The sequence below is a fragment of the Marmota monax genome, unplaced genomic scaffold (assembly GCF_021218885.2).
Source record: "Marmota monax isolate L192 unplaced genomic scaffold, Marmota_monax_Labrador192_F-V1.1 WCK01_AAM20220418_F8-fsc00050, whole genome shotgun sequence".
Taxonomy (NCBI): Eukaryota; Metazoa; Chordata; class Mammalia; order Rodentia; family Sciuridae; genus Marmota; species Marmota monax.
The window spans coordinates 7662870-7684207 of record NW_026694552.1 but is presented as its reverse complement, the minus strand read 5'-3'; the positions used below and the strand labels follow the sequence as shown (position 1 = coordinate 7684207).

The following is a 21338-nucleotide window of genomic DNA, read 5'->3' as shown; positions in this document are numbered from 1 at the left end:
TGATAGCATCTCAGAACTGAAGGAGCCTGGCTAGAGCACATTCATTTAGACTTGAAAGACCCAGAAGGGTAGAGAAAACTACTTAGGGGGAAAAGAGTCCTGTGAATGTGCAAGGGTGACAATGGGCATGGGTGGTGACTTTTCCTATTTATATCAGGGCTCATCTCTCCTGCCCTGGTATTTTAGAGGAAAGGATTTGTGATAAGGGGACCTGTTCCATCATCTCTGAGTTTAGGGAATAAGCATTCCTTGACTCCTCTTTCTTTTTTACTTCCAGTTTAATATTTTCAATGGAGGGAAGAAGACCAATATCATCGATTCAATCCTTCGGATATTGGAGCAATATTCTAGCAACTTGGAAGATTCTAAGAATGTACTGGAGACCTGGAAATTGAAAACCAGAAAACGGAAATGCTTCTAACACAGATGCTACCACTGTATGTGTGAACACCTGAGGAGTGTGAATCCTTATAACAGTGTGTTCTATTAAAAAAAGAAGAAGAAATTACCCATCAACTAACTGCTCCCTCCCCTATCCTGTACCCCCTCTACTCCCAGTGGGTTTGAGTCACACCTTTAAATCAAAGTAGAATTGGAAACCAAGGGAGCAGAGCACACATCCTAATTTTCCACTACCTGTGGATCATACTGGTCATTTAAGTTTTTTGTGCCTCAGTTTTTCTATATGTCACTTCGTGACTTTGCCAGGATGTTGACCAATTAAAAGAAGAAAGCTCCCTTGAGCTCCTACAGGAAGGTAGCAGGGTTGTTTTTTCCAGGGTTTTTCTCTTCCTTAGTTGAAAACATTTTTTTGTTACAATTTCCCAAATTTCCCAAGCATCTTATCATGTTGTAACGTGATCTTCTAGGAGATAATTGGGGAAATTAGTCTCATGGAAAGGCAACCACCTGGGAACATTCCCTGGGATGGGAGAGTTGAAGCAGCAGTATTGAGAACTGAAAAAAAATTCCATGAAGGCAACTTGAAGCAGGTCTGTCTGTTCAGTGTTATACTCTAGCACCTGCACAGTGCCTGGCACATCAGAAGCACTTGATATATATTTGTAGAATAAGTGAAGGAATTAGTGTTTTTACTCAGGTGACAGTTCCTTTCTCATCATTTACTTGGCAGTGAGTTTTAGAGAAATCATGTTTGAGCAGGTGTGTATGGCATAGAGGGAGGCTGATGTCTTCTTAGAAATAGCTATGTCTGCTTTTCAGATCAGTCTCTGAATCCCTCAAAAAAGGCTTCACAGTCAAACCTGATGCCTTTGATTTGGTCACTTGTACTTCAGTGACATTGTGGGCTTCACCACCATCTCAGCCATGAGTGAGGTGGATCTTCTGAACAACCTGTATACACTTTTCAACATGATCATTGGCAGTCATGTTGTCTACAGGTACATTAATTAACATAGAGAATGAGATTTTTATATTAAACTCATCTGTGTGTATTCCAGATTTGAAGGATGCATTTTTCACAGGATGTTGTTCTTTGAGAATAAAAAGTTAAGTGGTACACAACTTCTATTGGTTTTCCTTTGGAAATGGAGGTCAAACATAATGCATGTCATTTCCCACTTCACAAAATAACAACTCTCAACCCAGAAAGAGATTGCCAGACAGGGCTGGGGCTGTAGCTCAGTGGTAGCACCACCTGCCTAGCACACGTGAGGCTCAGCACCACTTAAAAATAAATTAATAAATAAAAAAGTAAAGGTTTTGTGTCCATCTACAACTAAAAAAAAAAAGAATAAAAAGAGAGATTGCCGGACAGATTCCTTTTGATCTGTTTTCTAGAACTGGGACTAAGAAGAGGTTGAGGCTGAGAGCTACTTGTGCTTCAGTGGCTGAGTTCCCATAGTGCAGTCAATGTTGTTCTGGGCACTGAAGAGGATACAGAAATACAGTTGTTTTGCCCACAGTAATGGCTGCAACAGTTCATCCTGGTAACATTTGTGCAGTTCTAATATATGCTATGAAAATTTGGTCTCTTCCTTTAGGTACTGTTTTTAAACAGGAAGGAACTTGGCATTACACCAGGGAGCTATTAGACCCAAGACTTTGGGATTGCTACAGGGTAACCGAAAGCCTACCTATTGGTCTGAAGTCTGGGGAAGTGATTAATTGTAAGGTTGTAAGTCCCTGATTCTATCTTCTCCCACTCCCCTAGCCTATAAGTTTCCAGTTTCTCTGTCAAAGGTTGCAGAACATTCATTCATTTTGGTGCAGTTTCCTTACCCTTGTTTTTATATGTTGTTTTGTTCTAGGCAGAAAATGACTAAAGGTATCATAGCTGTGCAGGGATATTTCTACGTTGTCTGCAACATGGATACTTGTCTTACTGATGGAGAGAGATGCCCCAGGCTTCCCAGAATTTAGACAGCTCCCCTGTCCCAGGAACCAAGGTAGAGCTGGAGAATGAGTAGCTCCATTCATTGGATCCTTCACAGTAGTCTGAAATGTTCCAGCTCTCAAATCACAGGGCAGTGTGTTTATCTCAGATTAGACAGGACCCTTTCAGGTCAGGTAGAAAGCCTCAGGGCTAGGCCAAACCATCTAAATAGGGCTCAGAAATAGACATCATACCTGTCAATCAACAGGAGCTGCAAGCTAATCAAGAAGCACACATGGAAACCACGGTGGAAAAAAAATCCATGGAATCAGACTACCTGTCTTAACTTGTTGAACTCAAGCAGCCTGAAGAGAAAAACAAATCACTGAAAGCTAATTCAGTTGAAACTAAAATCAAAGATGATTCAGCGTGGGCAGTAACACAGTCACTAGTTTAATCAATCCAGCTGATTCTGTTCAGACAATTGTTGGGGGTCTTTGAGATGAGACCATTAATTATTTTTGGACTTGGCTGCAGTATGGAATTAGTGGGCTGCTCCCAGGACAGAGCAGGGCTATATGAATCCAAAAATGGAATCTAATTTTTCAGTCCTGTTTATTAAAAACAACACTGTGCAAAGGAAGTAAAAATTGAACCAGCAGTGAATCACCAAACCCGTTTGTATTTTCATTTTCCTTAGCTGTAAAATTGGAATCACCTCCCCTGGCACTTGATAATCTGAAAGGGAAGTGAAAAGGCTACATCAGAATTATGGAGTTGGTGATTTGTTTTCACTTTCAGTTCTCCTGCCACCACCTCCATCTGAATCAGACCCTTTTCTATACCTTCCCTTCCCTTTCAGTGTCCTTATGCTAGCTGATGCAATCTGTAATTCCTCATACAAATCTACATGCCAAGGCCCAGCAGTGCCCAGGCTCCCTGCTCTTCTAGTCCCCTCATAAATATCCTTGGGGCTTCCTGGTAACTGACTCATCAAAGCTAAAGGGTCAACTATCAGGCTCTGGTAATTGCCAACCGCTGAGTTTCCACTCCCATACAGCATTTATGCAACTCTATGCAGGCAATCATGCCTATTTGGGGGCAGGAATCCTTTCCTCAAACCATACCAGGTTATGGAGACCCTGGATGGAAGCATGCTGAGAGACAAAGCCCTAGATGTGAAAAGGATCATTGTTATTGGCTATATAGAAAGTCATGATGAGAGCCCATTGCTGATTACTAAATTTCTTTCTCTGCAGCCTAATCATAGGCTGGTTTCAAGACATGACTTTTGGTGATGATGATGATGGTGATAGCTTACATTAAGTGTTTTGACATACTATTTAGTCCTTAGAAAACACTATGAGGCCAGTGTTGTCATTATCCCTATTTTACAGATGAGGATACTGAAGCACACAGATTAAGTGACTTGCCTCAGGTTTGTAAGTGGTGAATCTGGGATTCTAGTCAAGGCAGTATGATAGGGTTTCATTCTCTTAACTATTGCATCCTGTAAGTGTAGTCCTCTAGGAAAACATAGATTGTAACTAGATCCAGTCCTGTAGTAGCCCAGCCCAACTGGCCTTTCAGCTTACTCACCTTTTGAATTTACCTGAAAAGCTTCAATTTACTGGTTGTCCAAAAGAATGAGCACACTTCTATGGAGAAGATAAGGAGCACAAATTTGCTTTTATTTCTAAATGTTCATCCCTAACTGGCCCATGTGGATCAGTTGTGGGTCAGTATTGCTGCCCCTCATGGAGGTAGCAGTAAGAAAGAAGGAGGTGACTGGTGGGAAAAGGCCCAGTTCTTATTCCCAATTAGTATGAAAAACTAATTTCATCATATTTTAGAAGTAATACAGAAACCAGAGGGAATAGATTCTTCCTTGTCCTCCCTTTCCCTAGGCTGCTCTAGTTCATTTACCCAAAGTTATCTACAGATATGCCTGCTGGGGGAGTATCTTAGGCAGCTTCTCCTTGGGTGCTCCCCCTGGGACATCCTACAGACAGTCCTAGAAATATCCCCTTTCCCTTCTCTCCAAATTCCTTGCAGCCTGATATTTCTTTAAGGTCATTCAGGAGCCTGTGAAATAACTACATTTATTTCAGAATCTCTGGGTGGGGGGCCCAGACATCTGTAGTTTTTAAATAAAAATCCTTAAGTGATTCTAATGTACAATTAGACCCATAAACTGCTGATAGCCTTCCTCTGACTTTCTCACTATAGAAGAAGATCACGTGACCGCAATCCTATCCCAGACACAGTGAAAACAAAACAAAACAAAAGAAACACAAAGAGGTTAATTGCTTGCTAATTCTACTTTCCCTGATTCCCAGGTAGAGACCATTGGAAGTGTTTAGATGGTGGTCTCAGTCAGGCCTCCCAAAAAGGAATGGCAGCAGGCATGCAGCTGAGATTGCAAATATGTCCCTGGATATCCTGAGCTACATGGGCACCTTCAAGATGCAGCCTGTGCCAGAAGTACCAGTTCAAATTCAATGGGCCTGCACTCAGGTAACAACAACCAGTTTAAGTAAGATGAAACATTCCCCATGTACCTTAAGGAAGACTAGAAAAGGAAGGTAAAAAGGTAGTTCTTCCCTGATTCCTGGCAGCTGAATTATTGAGGTGTCCAGGGCTGCATAATTCCTTTATGCCTACCCAAGTGTACCTTCTTCCCAGCTCCTGCACCACAGTGAACAGCAGCCCTCTTTTCACTATTAAACTGTTTCAGTCTGCCTTTCTGAGTTAGAACCAATGGTTCCTTGTTTGACTGTGCTACAAGATCACCAAGTATACTGTATTTAGGATAATTTGTTTAATTGATAGATATCTCAACTCCTGAAGTATTTTCCCCCACACTCATTCCTTCTTGCTTGGACATTTTCAAGTTCTCCCCCTTCACTGTATCCTTCCTGTTTCACTTCACACATTCCGGTATATTGAGAGACATCTCACTTGATGTAACAGATATCTCACCTACTAGTCCCTCCTGGTAGCCTCCACACTCCTCACCTCTTTCTCTTTGATCTGCTCTTCTAGGCTCCTTTTCTTCCCTCATCCTTTTCATCTCTTTGTATCAAACTTCTTGAAAGAATGAATGACACAATGCCATAGTGAAGAGGCTATCCACTCCCCATTAACCCTTTTGCAATCTGGCTTCAGCCCTCACCACTTTCCCCAATCTTTGTCTGCTCTTACCTGTCTGTAGCATTTGGCATTCATGACAATCCACCCTAAAACTTCTTTCAGTTGGCTATCATGATTTGCTCTCCACTTTCCAACAGTTGCTTTTCCACTTGGTATACTGGTTTTCTTAGCTTTTCTTTCTTTCTTTTTTTTTTTTTTTTTACCATTTTCTGCAGAAGCTTTATTGCATGTTCTCACCTAATTTATTTCTCAACCTGGTCCAACCAGGGAGCCAGGCTTTCATATTCTACCATTCCAACCTGGCTTTCATTTTCTACCACTGTCTAATAATTTCTTTTGTCTCTGTCTCTTAAATAATGGTGTTCCCCAGGATTCTGTCCTGATCCACTATTTTTCCCTCTCCATACTACTCTGGGTTATTTCATTCTTGTCTGTTTTAACTACCACTTGTAGGCGGATGGCATTTAATTACACATCTTCAGGACAATCTTCTCCCATAAGTTTCAGCCTTTGTATATCAAGCTTCCTGCTGAGGTTTCCACCTGAATATTCCACATGGTCCTTTGACTCAACATATCTAATACATAAATATTCCCTTTCTCTACAAACTTCCTCCTTTTTCTGAATTCTCTATTTCAGTTGGTGTTACCACTATTGACTCAATTACTCCAGTTGGTTTTTAATATCATAATAACTCCTCCCTTACTCTGACCTTTGACATTTAACCAATTGCTAAATTTTGAACATTTTACCTTTTAAACATTTATTGGGTCTATCTTTCCTCTCCTTGACTCTCAGTTTCCAAATATAAGCCACCAGCATATCTTGTCTGGATTACTGCAATAACATCGTTTTTCTTCCAAGCTTGCCTCTTTCCATCCATCCTTCTCATATTAATCAGCATAATCTGTTTTTTTGTCTTTTCTTTTTTTAGACTTTAAGTTCTTTGGAGGTAGGAACTATATATTACTCATGTTTATGTCATGAGTGCTTAGTATATAGGAGGCATTCAGTATTTTTCTTTCAAAGACTACCACTCATCTCTCATTTGTATTCCAGTTTCCTATCTCTACCCTCCCCCTCAGTATACCTGTGTTTGGATAATTTGCCATTATTTCAAATTTAACATACTTAATTCCAAATTTAACTCCAAATCATCTTTTCCTCAAGCCAGCATAAATCCATAAGCCCTTGCCAATTTTCTGTTGATCATCAATTGGACAGCCAACAAGTCTGCTGATTCTTCTTTCATAATGTCTTCCTTTTCTCACCCCCTTTGACCATCTACTTCCCATCATCACCTTTCCAGTACCACCTTCTTGGATTGCTACAATAGCCAATAGGTTTTCCTTTTACAATGCATTCTATACACTGATTTGAGAGACAAAAAAGGAAAAAATAATTTTTATTATATAAATTCTTGTTCAAAATTCTCTAGTGATTGAAGGTCCTCCATCTTGTACAACCTTAATACAATCTTATCTCCAATTTCTCCCCAGCTGCATGAACTGGTAGACTGCTTCCCCAAATTACATACATGCTCAATCCCAACCTCAAGCCTTTGATTTATGTCCCTTTTTGCCTATTCAAAACTCTACCCACCATCAAGACCCAAATCAAATCTTACCTTCTCCATTGACTCCTTCTTGATTGAGTCAGGTCCTAATAAGCACCTCTCCACATTTTCTAAATTGTTATAGCCTTCTATCTGTACTATTTATCTTGCTTCAACCATACATGTCTTGTGTTGTTGCTTAATTGCTTCCTGTTTGATAGTTTCATTCCTTCAATTAGATTTTAATACTCCTAGAGAACTGAGACTATGTATTACATTTTTGTACTCCCCTTTGATGCCTAGCTCAATGCACAATGGATGTTTCTGATTGAGTAAGAAGTGAATTAAAATGGGAATTAAAAAAAATTTCTTATTTTTATTCTCAGAGGAAAGAAACTTTTGAAGCAAAACACATAATTATTTTCTAACTCAGGAAACATCAAAAATATAATGCTGAAAAATTTAAATAGAAGTGGCAGAGACCAGAAAGGTAAAGGTTGGGAAATTTCTAGATATTAATGAACTGACTTTTCAGTATAGCTGCTAAGTTATTTCAGTTACCCTGAATAGCTACTATAGCCATATTAAAATGTGAGAAGAAAAATCTTTCAAAGAGCAAATAGAAAATATCCTTGGATTATCTATACATAGTGCTCTTCTATACCCTAACACTGATAATTGAAAGTCAGTTCTACTTGTTTTCAAATTTTCCAACTCTGTTAACAATATTTCTCCTAGTAGAGTTTTAGGCACAGGTAGATCTATGAGATACTTCCAACCCTAAGGCACAAGAGAGAGTCACATTTTTTTCTTGCAATAAACACGTTTGGATCTTGAGTCCCTGTGCAGGCTTTTCTGGTTTGGTGTTGAAGCATATTTGTCCTGTTGACAGATATAAGCATCTTGGGTGCAACTGTTACAGGTATAAATCAGAAAGGTAGTCATGTATGCATCATTATAAACTTGCTTTCTCATAGAGCAAAGAGTTTTTTTTAATTCAATTATAAGTCTTTCTTCAGATTCCCAGAGCTATTTGATAGCAACTTTCATTCTTTCACAAAACTACATTCCTCACCCTTCCATTAGCATCGAGTGCATACTTTTGACTGTAATTCCTCCTGCTACTCTTTGAGGCTGGTTGTTGATGGAGTGACGGGTCTCACTATACCCAGAAACTGCTTGTTTGGAGACACCATGAACACAGCTTCTCAGATGGAATCAACAGGGTTATGTGAGTATCTATGGATGGATGGGTGGAATAGTAGCATCTACTTTTGGGAAATGATTCTTTTTCAGGAGAGGATAAGAAGAATAGGGCACTTGATTTTGTAATGTTTTAAAGAAAAATAAAAGATAATTTGAGAAGATGAAGATTTATCACACATTTTCCTGGTCTCTAATAGCAAACCAGTAGGGGGTGATGTTGGCCTGAACATGTACCTTTCTTGTTCTAGAAATAAAGCTGTAGCTAAGTGGCACCGAAACAGCCAGTCAATTTGATCAAAACAACTTAAAAAAGTCTTTTGGGTAAAGGAAAGAATTGGCCAGCCTAGTGGGTGTGGGAGAGTCATGTTGAGAAAAGAACTAGGTAAGAGAGTGACATTTTCAGTTTTTCAGCTAGTTTGTGAAGACACACTGGAACCAGCTGCCTCCCAGCTGGCTGCTATTCACTGCTCTAGTCCTCTTTTTGAACTGGTTAGGACCCCAGGAGTTCTGGCTTCATCAAATAACCCCTAGAATTTAGCTAACAATAATCCCTTAATCTAAGGAGCTTGGAATTCTGAAATAATTAATTCCAACTATATTGTGTAAAAAATCTTTAGCTTCTTCAAAACAAGCATAATATCAAAGATTCCACGTCTTCTTCCCTTCTTTGAGAATAAAACTACGTAAACCATGATCCCACTTGTCTGTTGCTGACAAGATACTGGCTCTACCCTTTCTTGATTATTTACTGCCACTACTGAGATAATGTCAGAAACACAATGTACCTTTTACCTATATCATGGTTGAGCAAAGAAATTTTTCATGCTGTTATAGGAAAAGCATAGAGAACAACATCAAATTTTATATACGGTTTTCATGGATTTTATGTTAAAAAGAAAGAAACCATTTAAGCCCATAGGAGCCCTGGCTCTGGCAGCTACTAGGCAAGATAAGCTCTTCCCCAACTTTGGCAGTATACTCAAACTAGTCCCTGATGATATGGTGGCCTATATCACAGTGGGTGGTGCCCTGTCTGACCCCACTCCCCATCACTCATGTTCAGAAACAGGCTTACACAATGGGTCCAGTCTTAGTCAATCTATCCTGTGTAGCCATGATTAAGGAGGCAGCACGGAACTTAGAAGCTGTTGTCAGAATAAATTTTCTGACATCTGGGAAAGTCTTCAAACTCTACAGATATGGCAGAGGCCATGGAAGTAGTCATCCAGGAACCACTGTGTGAATATGACTTTGCATATGACTTTGCTCTTGCAGTGCAACCCAAGATGAAGTGAAATTGATCATGGAACCGCAATGCAGATTTGGCACAGTATGCTGGACTGATGTAAGCTTGTAGAAGGCTGAAGTCATATTCTGGTCTGCACTACAGAAAACTCCACACATTTCACATTGCCAATAAAGAGTTGAAAGCAGAAATTGAATTTTGAGATTTAAGCAGCACCTTGTCCAGTGAACAGGCAAGAAGAAAATGAAGCAAATCACTCACAGCAGGTGTTTATTAAGTACTGACTATGCAAAGAAGGTATTGTGAGGGATACAAAGAAACGTACACATGTGATCTCTGCACTACAGGAGCTGTTTAGTGTGCTTTTCTGAAAGCTAATGACTGTGAGCTGAATACGGCATTAAGCTCCACAAGTGACTGAACATCTGTAAAGAGGTAACCTCAAGCCTCACATTGAATATGAAACCAAGACATGTAACAGGTCGATTAACAGAAAATCAATTTTACCAATATTTCATTTTTATCCAGTTGCATCCACTGAGATTCTGGGGTGGAAGTGACTAGTCACTTAGCCCTGGAGTGATTCTCCTTACCACATCACTGACTGGTAGTTAGAATTGGCCATCCCTTTTTCTCCACCAGCAGGATCACCCTGCTAAAAAGCTCCCTGAAGATGGAATATTAGCGTGATGGCACAGTTTGGACTGAGATAGACTGGCCAGGCATGTGGTTTTCAGAAATAGGACAACCCCTTTTGAGCAGAGGCATTGGGTCCTCATTAGTCAATGAGGAACATGTAAACAACAGTACTAGGCTGTTAAGGGAAGGAAAATCATCATGAACATACATGGTAAAAATTTCTCGCAGTTCTTTCAGTCATGCCTTCCCATTCAGATTGTAATCAGCTTCTGAAAGAATGGTTCTGAAGCATGTGTGAGAGCAAGTTTTGGATTATTTAAGACCCAAGCTCAATAATGTGACAGTTTTCAGGAAGACTAAGGATCTTACCCCAGTTAAGAAGGAGATTATTCAGACAGGCATGATGGCACACACCTGTAATCCTGCGGCTCAAGAAGCTGAGACAGGAAGATCACCAGTTCAAAACCAGCCTCAGCAATAGTGAGGTGCTAAGCAACTCAGTGAACCCTTGTCTCTAAATAAAATTAAAAATAGGGCTGGGGATGTGGCTCAGGGATTAAGAGCATCCAGCACCAGAAAACAGAAAAAAATAATGAAATAGTTATAGTTCATTATTGTTCATTAAAGAATTAGACTTATGCACTTAGGTTCTAAATTTATTTTAAAGTGGTAGTTCCCCAGGTAAAGTTCTTATCCCATGTTTATTGGAAAATAATACATTCTTGTGGGTACACAGCTAGAGACACCCACCTAAAGAGTAGACGTTAATGTCCAGTATCCAAGACAGAGGTCTTGGGATATATCTCATTGATGTTTAAGTACAGAAATATTGAGATATAATTGTAAATATGCATGAGCTTTTGTCTCTTTATACAGTTTTTTGTCTCTTAAGTAGTATTACATTAATATATAAAGTTTGGAAGTTCAGCTCTAGGAGCAGCATGCAAGAGAACCTACTGAAGACAAAATTCCCTCAGAGGAGGTCACGTTTCAGTTGAGAGCACAGTGGTGGTTGCTGGTCTTTCCATCTTCAAGTTAAATTAACACCTTTCTATTGCATGGCCTTTCATCTGAGATGGTGTCTAGGAGGTTGATACGTGCTACAGCTAATGCCTTATTTGGGCCTAGGGAGAAGGCCATCATTCCACCTCCTCCTCCTGTGCAACCCTAACAAAAGCTCTCTCTCTCAGGACTTTGCTTAGGATCTAGTACACTTTGAAGTGGGGTCATTTATTAAATTGAGAATTTATCATTGATTTTATCAATAAGAAAGGAGCCAAAGTCATGCCTCTCTTTCTTTTATGGCTTACCATATTCATGTCAGTCTCAGTATTGTTTCAATTCTTCAGCCTCTGAGTGAGGGCTATGAAGTCGAGTTTCAGGGAAGAACAGAGCTCAAGGTATAATGTTCTTTTGTTTTTGGAACCAAACCACTTGGATACACCTGCTTCTAGAGAGGTCATGGTCTGCTGAAAGAGCTTACCTGAGAGTCTGAGACTCAGAGCTATAATTTAGCCAGAATCTCCAGCTCTATCTGCCTCAGTTTTTTTTTCCTCTGTAAAATATGGCTAAACAGGGCTGGGGTTGTAGCTCAGTGGTTGAGCGCTCACCTCACATGCGTGAGGCATCAAGTTTGATCCTCAGCACCACATACAAAAATAAATAAATATAACAAAGATATTGTATCCATCTATAACTAAAAAAATGTAAAAAAGTATACAGCTGAACAATCGCCTCAAAACAAAGGTTGAATGTTTTCACTGATATACAGATGCTAACATACAATGGGAAGCAGATAGAAGTTGAGTGGATTAGACAAAGAGGAATGAAGGGGAGGGAGGGAAGATAGGAAAAAGAAAGTGAAATGAATCTGACTTAACTTTCCTATGTACCTACATAAATATATCACAGTGAATCTCACCATTGTGATCATCTACAGGAAATTAATTTTAAAAAATAACTATGGTAAATGGCAGAAAGATCAGTAGAGGGAAAGGAGTAGGCAGTGGTGAGGAAGAGGTATTAGGGACTGAATTAGAACAAGATATATTCCATGCTTTTATAATTATGTGAAAATAGATTCTACTGTCATGTATAACTAAAAAACAATGAATTAATTAATGAATGAGTAAATAAATAAGTAAATAAAAATTATATGAAATAGGTAAAAAATATGGCTTAAATGGTTGGGGGAGGGATCATTGAGACTACTTTGCTTTTTTCAGACTCTAATTTGCAACTTTCTTCTCTTCCAAACTGTCCAGAATTCTGCTTTCTGAACAAACTGTATTGTTATTTTCATTTTCTAACTCCCATTTTGTTTACTCTTTGGAAGTGTTGGACATTGTTCAATAAGCAATACTATTGGAGAGTTTGAGTACTCTATTCACCTACTCAGTGTCCGCACTTTCTGACTTTTCATTTACACCATTGGCTATTTACAGAGAGGCTTTATGTCTTTCTCCAAGGGCCAGGAGGAACAAAGTCAGTTCCTATGAAAGACCAACATTTTGGAGCATCTTTTGTCTCTTTGGGAGCTACACTTGACCTGGGATTCAGGATTGGAATAACTTTCCTTTTTCCTTTTCCACTGAATTCTTCTCATGTATTTTTGGATGGTCCCTGGTGACCTGGTTGTAAGAGACCCCAGTGATATGATAATCTAACTCCCTCATTTTCAGATGAAGAATCAAGACCCAGAGAGGAGAAGCAATTTGAACAGGGTCACACACTCAATTGATAGCAGAATCAGGCCTAAATTCAGAAAGTCTGATTTGCTTCCATGACATCACATGGCATATAGATGATTTTCTTAGTGATTATTCTTGGGAAAAGCAAATGCAAGGAACTGGGTGATATGCAATTTGTTTCCCCTAACGGTGGTAATTTACACGTAACTAGATTTCATAAGTTAAATGTTGGAAGACCTGATTCTAGTTGATCACTTCCTTTTTATGTCTAGTCTTAGTTTGTCTTTTCTAATAGTTTCTTAATATCTTCCAGCAGGTGGAATGAATCACAAAGGAACAGAACCTCCCCCACCCCACAACCTCTGCAGAGAACTCACACAGTGAGGTTATGGGGGTAGGGATATTACTTGGGCAGTAAATCAAATTGCCTGAGTCTTTAGTGATCCCTCTATACATCCTGTCATTTCTTAGCAGAGGAGGACAAAGATAGCTTGGTTTCCTGAAGCACTTTCCTCTATATTTCTTGACACAGAAATTTCATTTAAAAACTGAAGAAACGCCACTTTAGAAGCTGAAAAAGGAAAGACGTGACCCCCCCCCCCCCATGATTTTATTACTCCACAAATTCTAGTTATAAGTACTTGCATTTTGGGGAGTTTTGAGTACAAAAGCAGGATCTACTTCAGAAAGGTCCTTTGCAGCTTCACTGTTTCCCTCATCCCAGGGAATTTGGGAACATTCTACAGCAAGTTGGAGGGAGAATCATTTCTTCATTGCCACATTAGGCATTGGTTATTGGGGCAGCAGGGGCCTCAGAGGGAAGAGAGATTGAGAGGAAGATACTGAAAGAAGAGAATAGGTACTATAGGAAATGAGAGGAAGGAAGAGAAGACCCAAAGAAAAGAAGGCAGAGGACAGGAGACCATTTCTGTATTGGTACCATTTACCTCACCACAGTGAGGCCTTTTAACCATAGCTACTCAGGAAGCTGACACAGGAGGATCACAAGTTTGAGGCCAGCCTAGGCAATTTAACAAGACCATGTCTCAAAAAGGGCCCGGGATGTACGTCAGTGGTAGAACACCCTTCAGTTCAATCATCAGTACTTTAGAAAACAAAAAGTATTTGCATTCCTGTTCTGTAAGTATTGGTACTATTTTGTGATTTTTCTTCTTTTCCCTCTCTCTTCCACCCCACCCTTATTCAACCCCCTCATGCTTGCGCATCCGTGCGCGTGCGCGCACACACACACACACACACATATACACAAACACACACCAGCAATTGAGCTAAGAAATAAAGAGGTTGTATTGACAGATTCATGAAGGTCATAAGGTCTGGTCTCTAATTCTTGCCCTATCAATGACCCAGTGTGTGACATTGGACAAGTAACTTTATCCTCTCTGTGCTTCTGTTTATCTACATAGAGGCCTCTTCTGACCTGTGATTATCAGGAAACCCATTAATCTCATGACCTTTAAAATTCCCAACAGTTGTTTTTTGGCATCTAGACCTGCCCCTTGACCTCAGTGTGTTGGAGAAGCTATGTGGTGTGGATGGAAGAACATTTAAAATTTGAAGTCTAGTAGGCTTAGATTCAAATTCCAGCTATGCCTGTGGATTGACAAGTCTTTCAATCTCCATGAACCTCAGTGCCTCCATTTGTAAAATGAGTTTAATAATAAAAACTACCTTCCAGAATTTTTCTGAGGATTAAATAGGACAGGAGGAGCCAAAATCTTTTAAAATTGTTGTGCCAAAACAAGCTGTTATTATTTGGGAGGTCTCTGGGACTGCCCAGGGACTGATATTGGGTCAAAGAGTTTGCTTTAGGCTTCAGTTGTTGCCACACTTGTTTCCCTTCTTCCCTGTCTTCTGAAGAATTATGGAAGTGGAGTGGGTAAACAGAGAGGTAGGATTCTAAGAATTCTCCTGGATGAGTTCCAAAACCTCAGAGTGCCCCCAGAGCTCCCCTGAATACTTTGATTTGGAAGCTTGCCTGAGCCCATAACACTCCCATCTTTTGCAACTACCAGTTTTGGCATCCTAGTATGTCCCAGGATACCCATCCAAGTCTCTGCATAATCCTGGAATCTACAAAATTCACTTGAAATTTGGCATGTTTTTCTAGTGGCCTCTGGATCTCAAGACAAACAGTCAAATATGGATGGGGTTAGGATACTCAAATTTGAGTTTTAATAGTGTTTTACCAAAATGAAGTCCTATGATCCTTAAGTATTCAAAGTGTTCAAGGGTTGAGATTTCCAGTTAATGGAACACTCTGATTATTTATTGAGCTACTGTCTGTACAAGACACTTTACTAGGTACTGTGAGGTAAAGAAAGAGCTTTAGAGTTGGACTTAATGGATTTAGAATCCAAAAGATGGCCCAATAGTTGTTTTTTTTAATGCTATTGTCTGCTGCTTAAGGACTGGGTCATCTCTATAATCCTGGCACTAGTACAGGAAGGGCAAAATAAATGCAAGTATGAGTGATGGAGTATATTTTCAAGATTTTTCACTTCTAAAAACAGAGTAGTCCTGAATATATTTGCCCTATTATCTGAGGTTTAGGGTGAGTTGGTTACCAGTTAAGGGGAATTGGGCTACAGTGACATTCTTTTCTAGTTTTCTTATGGAGGGTTTGTTCCGAATCTTGAACCAAATATTTGCAAAATGCTTTGAGATTCTCCAGTGAAATGTGCCATTTATTATTATGGATATCGTCTTTATTATTAAGGGAAGAATACATGTGATGTAAAATAGGGAACAGTGGATTTGATGTGTGCAGGGGGCAAACCTAATTGAAATTGCTAAGTTAAATAATTTAGAACTGTTCCAAATGAGAGCTGCTGAGAGTGAGACCATATTTCAGATTAATGGTTTGGAAACACGTACCATTACTTTTCTCAGTCTTAGTAAACACATTTTTTTTTCTTATGGACTAGAGGAAGTGAGTACAATCAAAAGAGAACTGAAAGGAGGAGAGAAAAGCACATTAAGAGGAAAGTGTACTAGAAAGAGGAGAGGGCAGAATAGAGAGAGAAAATTTGATTCCTCTGATGTCATCATGCAGGCCTGTGGGGATTAGCTTGGGTTTTTTCTCCTTTTCTGTCCTCAGACCTATGATTCCTGATAAGTATCTAATGAAAACCTCCCTGTGATCTTGTCATACCCATAAGAATCCCATAAGTTGGAAGAAAAGAATACTAGAGAAATAAAGACTTCTCAAGGCAACCAAACAAGTTTTTTGCACAGTCTATTTTCCATTTCTGTTCCTTTTGTATGTTTTGTGAAAACCATCAGATGGCTGGATGCAGAGAAAGGTAGACTCTGAAGGCATATACTCTACATAGAGTAGACAATAGCTTGCCTAATACCAAAAGATCAGGGTAAAATGTCAAACTACATCATCAATGGAGCATCCAGATGTTTGGTTGCTATGAAACCAAACATCCACGTGTTCCCAAAGATGGAGCTGCTGTGGTGGGTAGACAAAACATCTGAATGACAGCTTGATATGATTTTCACTTTTAATCTGGCTTCTATGGTAATCTATGGAACTTGCCTGAGCAATAGGTAAGAAAAATATGTAGAAAAAGAAAACTCCAGGGAATGGTGACAAGGGAAAATCACAGGCATTTTCTGAGCTAACATGAATGCCTGTACCCTACTGATCAGAAGGGCTTTTTAGGAAAATTGAATATAATGCCCCCCCCCCCCCCATTTTGTCTATAATAAGGGCAAATGCACAGAGGAGACCTTCTGGTTGGTTGGAAAGAAAGACTTCATGAAGCCTCTCCTTATGCCCCCACCAGTGCGCAGAGATGGGTAAGTGGAGTTCACACTTAATCAGAGTTTTCCTATTCCCTAGTCTGCCACACTCTCTTCACCCTGCAGGCAAGTGGGCCATGGCCTGAAACCATCAGAGATTGCAGCCTTCCAAAGAAGAAAAGCAGAAATCAGTTGGTGAGAAACAAGCCATAAGGTAATGGCCAGCAGGAAAACAGAGCACAGGAGCTTGTCAAATTTTCAAAGCTGGGGCTCCCTTTGGCACATGTGCCAGTCTCAACCTTCACTCTGTTTGGCAGAATGTGATGGAGCTGGTGAACTTCCAAGCTCCACTGAGTTGGGCAAAACCCTTGTTCTGGGGAGGCCTGTTACAGAGTGTGCTACACCTGAGGGAAGTTGGCTGCCCTGGCCAGAGAGAAACCCTTGCCTTCTGCACTGATAACACATTTGAATGCTAACAAGACTGGCCTTGTTATCCAGTTTTCAGGCAGAGCACCTGCTTTTCCCATTGCTGAGCATCTGGGCCACATGGTGAGCCACGTCAGGTCTTTAGAGACTCACTATCTATCTAGGCAACTCGGTGGTATTGAGACTACCTCCTTTTCCTGCAATCTATTGGCAAGACCATCTTAGGGGATGCTTATGTCATTTCCTCTGGAGACACTGCCTGATCCTTTCCAAGGTTGGTACTGCCAACCAAAATAAAGACTGGCAACTCTTTGACAGCCTGACTTGGATTCAGGATGATTTTCCCCATCCCTCTTCCCATACTAGGATGAGATGATTCTGAGACAACAATAATCACCTAATTATCAAGTAGTATCACCTCCTCATATTTTTAAAACTTTTTAAATTTGTTTAATTAGTTATACATGACAGTAGGATGCATTTATGTACTTTTATATATCATACATAGATGGGATATAATTTCCCATTTTTCTGAGTGTATATGTTTTAGAATCATGAAGTCACATATACATACAGTAATAATGTCTGTTTCATTCTACTATCTTTTCTATCCCCACATCCCCTCTCCTTCCTTCCCATCACTTCCCTCTACCTAATCTGAGGTAATGCTATTCTTTCCTAGTGCACCCCACCTTATTGTGAATTAGCATCCGCATATTAGAGAAAATATTCAGCCTTTGGTTTTGTGGGATTGGCTGATTTCTCTTAGCATGATATTTTCCAACTCCAACCATTTACTGGCAAATGCCATAATCTTCTTTAAAGCTGAGTAATATTCCATTGAGATTCAATTGAGTGTGTGTGTGTGTGTGTGTGTGTGTATATATATATATATATATATATATATATATATATAAACATTTTCTTTATCGATTCATCTATAGAGGGATGCCTAGGTTGGTTCCATAGTCTAGCTATTGTGAATTGAGCTACTGTAAACATTGATGTAGCTGCGTCACTGTAGTATGCTGATTTTAAGTTATTTGTGTATAAACCAAGGAGTGGGATAGCTTGGTCAAATGGTGGTTCCATTCCCAATTTTCTGTGGAATCTCCATACTGCTTTCTATAGTTGCACCAATTTGCAGTCTCACCAACAACATAAGAGTGTACCTTTTTCACCACATCCTCGCCAAAATTTATTTGCTGCCTGTATTCTTGATGATTGCCATTCTAATAGGAGATGAAATCTTAGTTTTGATTTGCATTTCTCTAATTGCTAGAGATGTTGAACACTTTTTCATATATTTGTTGATCAATTGTATTTCTTCTGTGAAGTGTCTGTTGAGTTGCTTAGCCCATTTTTTGATTGGGTTATTTGTATTTGTTTGTTTTGGTGTTTTTAAAGTACTTTTAGAGATTAATGCTTTATTGGAGGTGCATGTGGTAAAGATTTTCTCTGAATCTAAAGGGTCTTGCTTCACATTATTAATTGTTTCCTGTGCTGAGAAGAAGCTTTTTAATTTGAATCCATCCCAGTTATTGATTCTTAATTTTACTTCTTGCACTTTAGGAGTCTTGTTAGGGAAGTCAGATCCTAGGCCAATGTGGTGAAGATTTGGGACTATTTTTTCTTCTATGAGGCACAGGGTCTCTCTTCTAGTGCCTAAGTCTTTGATTCACTTTGAGTTGTTTTTTGTGCAGGGAGAGAGATAAGGGTTTAATTTTAATTTGGTACATATGGATTTCCAGTTTTGCCAGCACCATTTGTTGAATAGGCTATCTTTTCTCCAGTGAATGTTTTTGGCACCCTTGTCTAGTATGAGATAACTGGATTTATGTGAGTTTGTCTTTGTGTCCTCTATTCTGTACCATTGGTCTGCAAGTCTATTTTGGTGCCAATACCATGCCATTTTTGTTACTATAGCTCTGTAATATAGTTTAAGATCTGGTATTGTGATGTCTCTTGCTTCACTTTTCTTGCTGAGGATTGCTTTAGCTATTCTGGGTCTATTATTTTTCCAAATAAACTTCATGATTGCTTTTTCTATTCCTATGAAGAATGTCATTGGGATTTTAATAGGAATTGCATAAATCTGTATAACACTTTTAGTAGTATGGCCATTTTGACAATATTAATTCTGCCTATCTAGGAACATGAGAGATCTTTTCATCTTCTGAGGTTTTCTTCAATTTCTTTCTTTAGTGTTCTGTAGTTTTCATTGTAGAGGTCTTTCACCTCTTTTGTTAGACTGATTCCCAGTTTTTTTTTTCAGGCTATTGTGAATGGGGTAGTTTTTCTAATTTCTCTTTCAGCAGATTCATCTCTGATGTTCCTTTCAGTATTTACTCTCTTATTTATCTTTGTAGCTTATTCTCTCTTCCATGGAAACTTTGACCCTAAAGTCCATTTCTTCCTCTACATATCCTTGATCCACATATCATAGGATTCTAAAGTAAATATCAAGACATCTTCATACCTCCTACTCCTTTGTTCTCTATCATGGTCCAGAATAATCACAATACTAGCAGCAACTACCAAAGGCATTCACACATTTCCTATTCTCTCACTAGCCTCTGTGGACTTAATCAACTCTCTGTGACTTCATTTTACATCTTCATTTCTGCAACAATCACAGGTATACAGAAAGGAAGAAAGGCTTCTGGCACCACTCTGTGCCACCCTGCCACCTGGGATCTGGCTTTGTTCTTTCCTGTTGACCAACATAAGCAGATAAGTAGCTGAGACACACGACCATCCAACTTCTAGAAACATTATTTCCTGTGGGTTGAAAAACACAGGGACACCTTCAGTCACAGACACACAGTCTGTGTGTGTGTGTGTGTGTGTGTGTGTGTGTGTGTGTGATGGAAGAGTTTGGAAGCTCTTAGAGGATTTTCCTTTTGTCAGGATGGTGTAGGCATTGAAGATACTGTATAAGAACGCATCCATTCCTAAGAATGTATTGGAAGGTCGGGGCTGTAGTTCAGTGGCAGAGTGCTTGCCTAGCATGAGTTCAATTCTTAGCACTGCATAAAAAATTACACAAATAAAGGCATGCTGTCTATCTATAACTATATTTTTTAAAAGAAGAATACATTGGAGTTTACTACAGGAGATGCTGTAACTGAGTCACCATCATTGGCTCTGTGGCTGGTAGTACTTTCCTGGCATGCAGATGGATGTAGCTTAGGCCATTTACAAACTCATTCATCTGGACCACCTTGACAGAGAGCCAGCTTCTGTGGACTGTGTTTATATGAAACATTGAAGCTGCTGGCCCAAGAGGGGATTCAACCTCTGATTTTGGCCTCATTAGTACTTGTGCTTTAATCAGCATGTTAATTGATCACAATGGCCTTGGTGGCCTGTGCAAATCACAAAAATCCCCCAAACGAGCACCCTTGACAAATTTCAGAGGGATTGGCCTAAATCCATGAGCTCTCAGACACCTCTCATTATATGTCCTATGTTAATGTTATCCAGAAATATCAGCTATTCCAGAATGTTTCCAACTTTCTGTGAATTTATAAGCCAACTATTATTGGGATTGACTCAACTTACAAAGCCCCACAAAACCTGTGAATGGCTCTGAGCTGCTGACACCATCATGGGAGCCTTTGGAGGAAAAAAACTAAAATCTTTGGGCAGCCCCGTGGGGTCAGACATGGAGGAAGAAAACCTGCTTGGAAAGGAGTCACAGCTTTGGTGAACTGATTAGGCAAGCGCTCTGCTGTTGGCCCAGTAGCTCACACATCATGTCTCCAAATAGTCACCATTTTTCAAACCTGATTTTCACTTTATTTGCTTACTGTCCCTAAATTTTACCAACTGAAGTCAATTTAAGACTGACAAGCCACCTCTTTTAATCATAGATATGTCTTTTGGAGTGTAAAAAGTGATTAATCACCAATATCTTGATGACGGTGAACTAAACTAACTGTTCAGGAGAACTTGGAAGCTTCATTTGGATTAGGACAGGAAGAAATGAGGAAGTTGGTGGTTCTAAAGAACAGAAGGTTACAGTGGTATGTGCTTGGGTGAACCCAATAGCAATGGATCCCTGGGATATGGGAGAAGAGTAAAAATAAGTACAGTGGTGAATATGTCAGTTAGATTCCACTTCTTTTAAACATTTTCTTTGAATTTCCCTTAGACTTAAAAAACAAGAAGAAAGCACACTTGTCATTTTGTTCTCAGGACCAAGGACCCTCACCAGAATTCTAATATAACTGTTCCATGTGGGTTAAATCAGCCTTTGTGGACTAGCTAGAAACCTGACCACCGCATATATAGCAGTTTCTATGGAAGAAA

At 39.5% G+C, this 21338-nt stretch overlaps 1 protein-coding gene across 1 annotated transcript in view; it reads left to right on the top strand.

The window, feature by feature from the left end:
• Positions 1-16811, top strand: part of Gucy2f (guanylate cyclase 2F, retinal) — a 98861-nt gene extending 82050 nt beyond the window's left edge. The window contains 11 exon segments of the mRNA XM_046420812.1: positions 274-365; positions 368-437; positions 1222-1283; positions 1286-1400; positions 4699-4832; positions 4835-4865; positions 8177-8269; positions 11417-11534; positions 16567-16655; positions 16725-16783; positions 16786-16811. Coding sequence (XP_046276768.1) covers positions 274-365; positions 368-437; positions 1222-1283; positions 1286-1400; positions 4699-4832; positions 4835-4865; positions 8177-8269; positions 11417-11534; positions 16567-16655; positions 16725-16783; positions 16786-16811 — 889 coding nt within the window.
• Positions 16812-21338: the final 4527 nt, after the last annotated feature.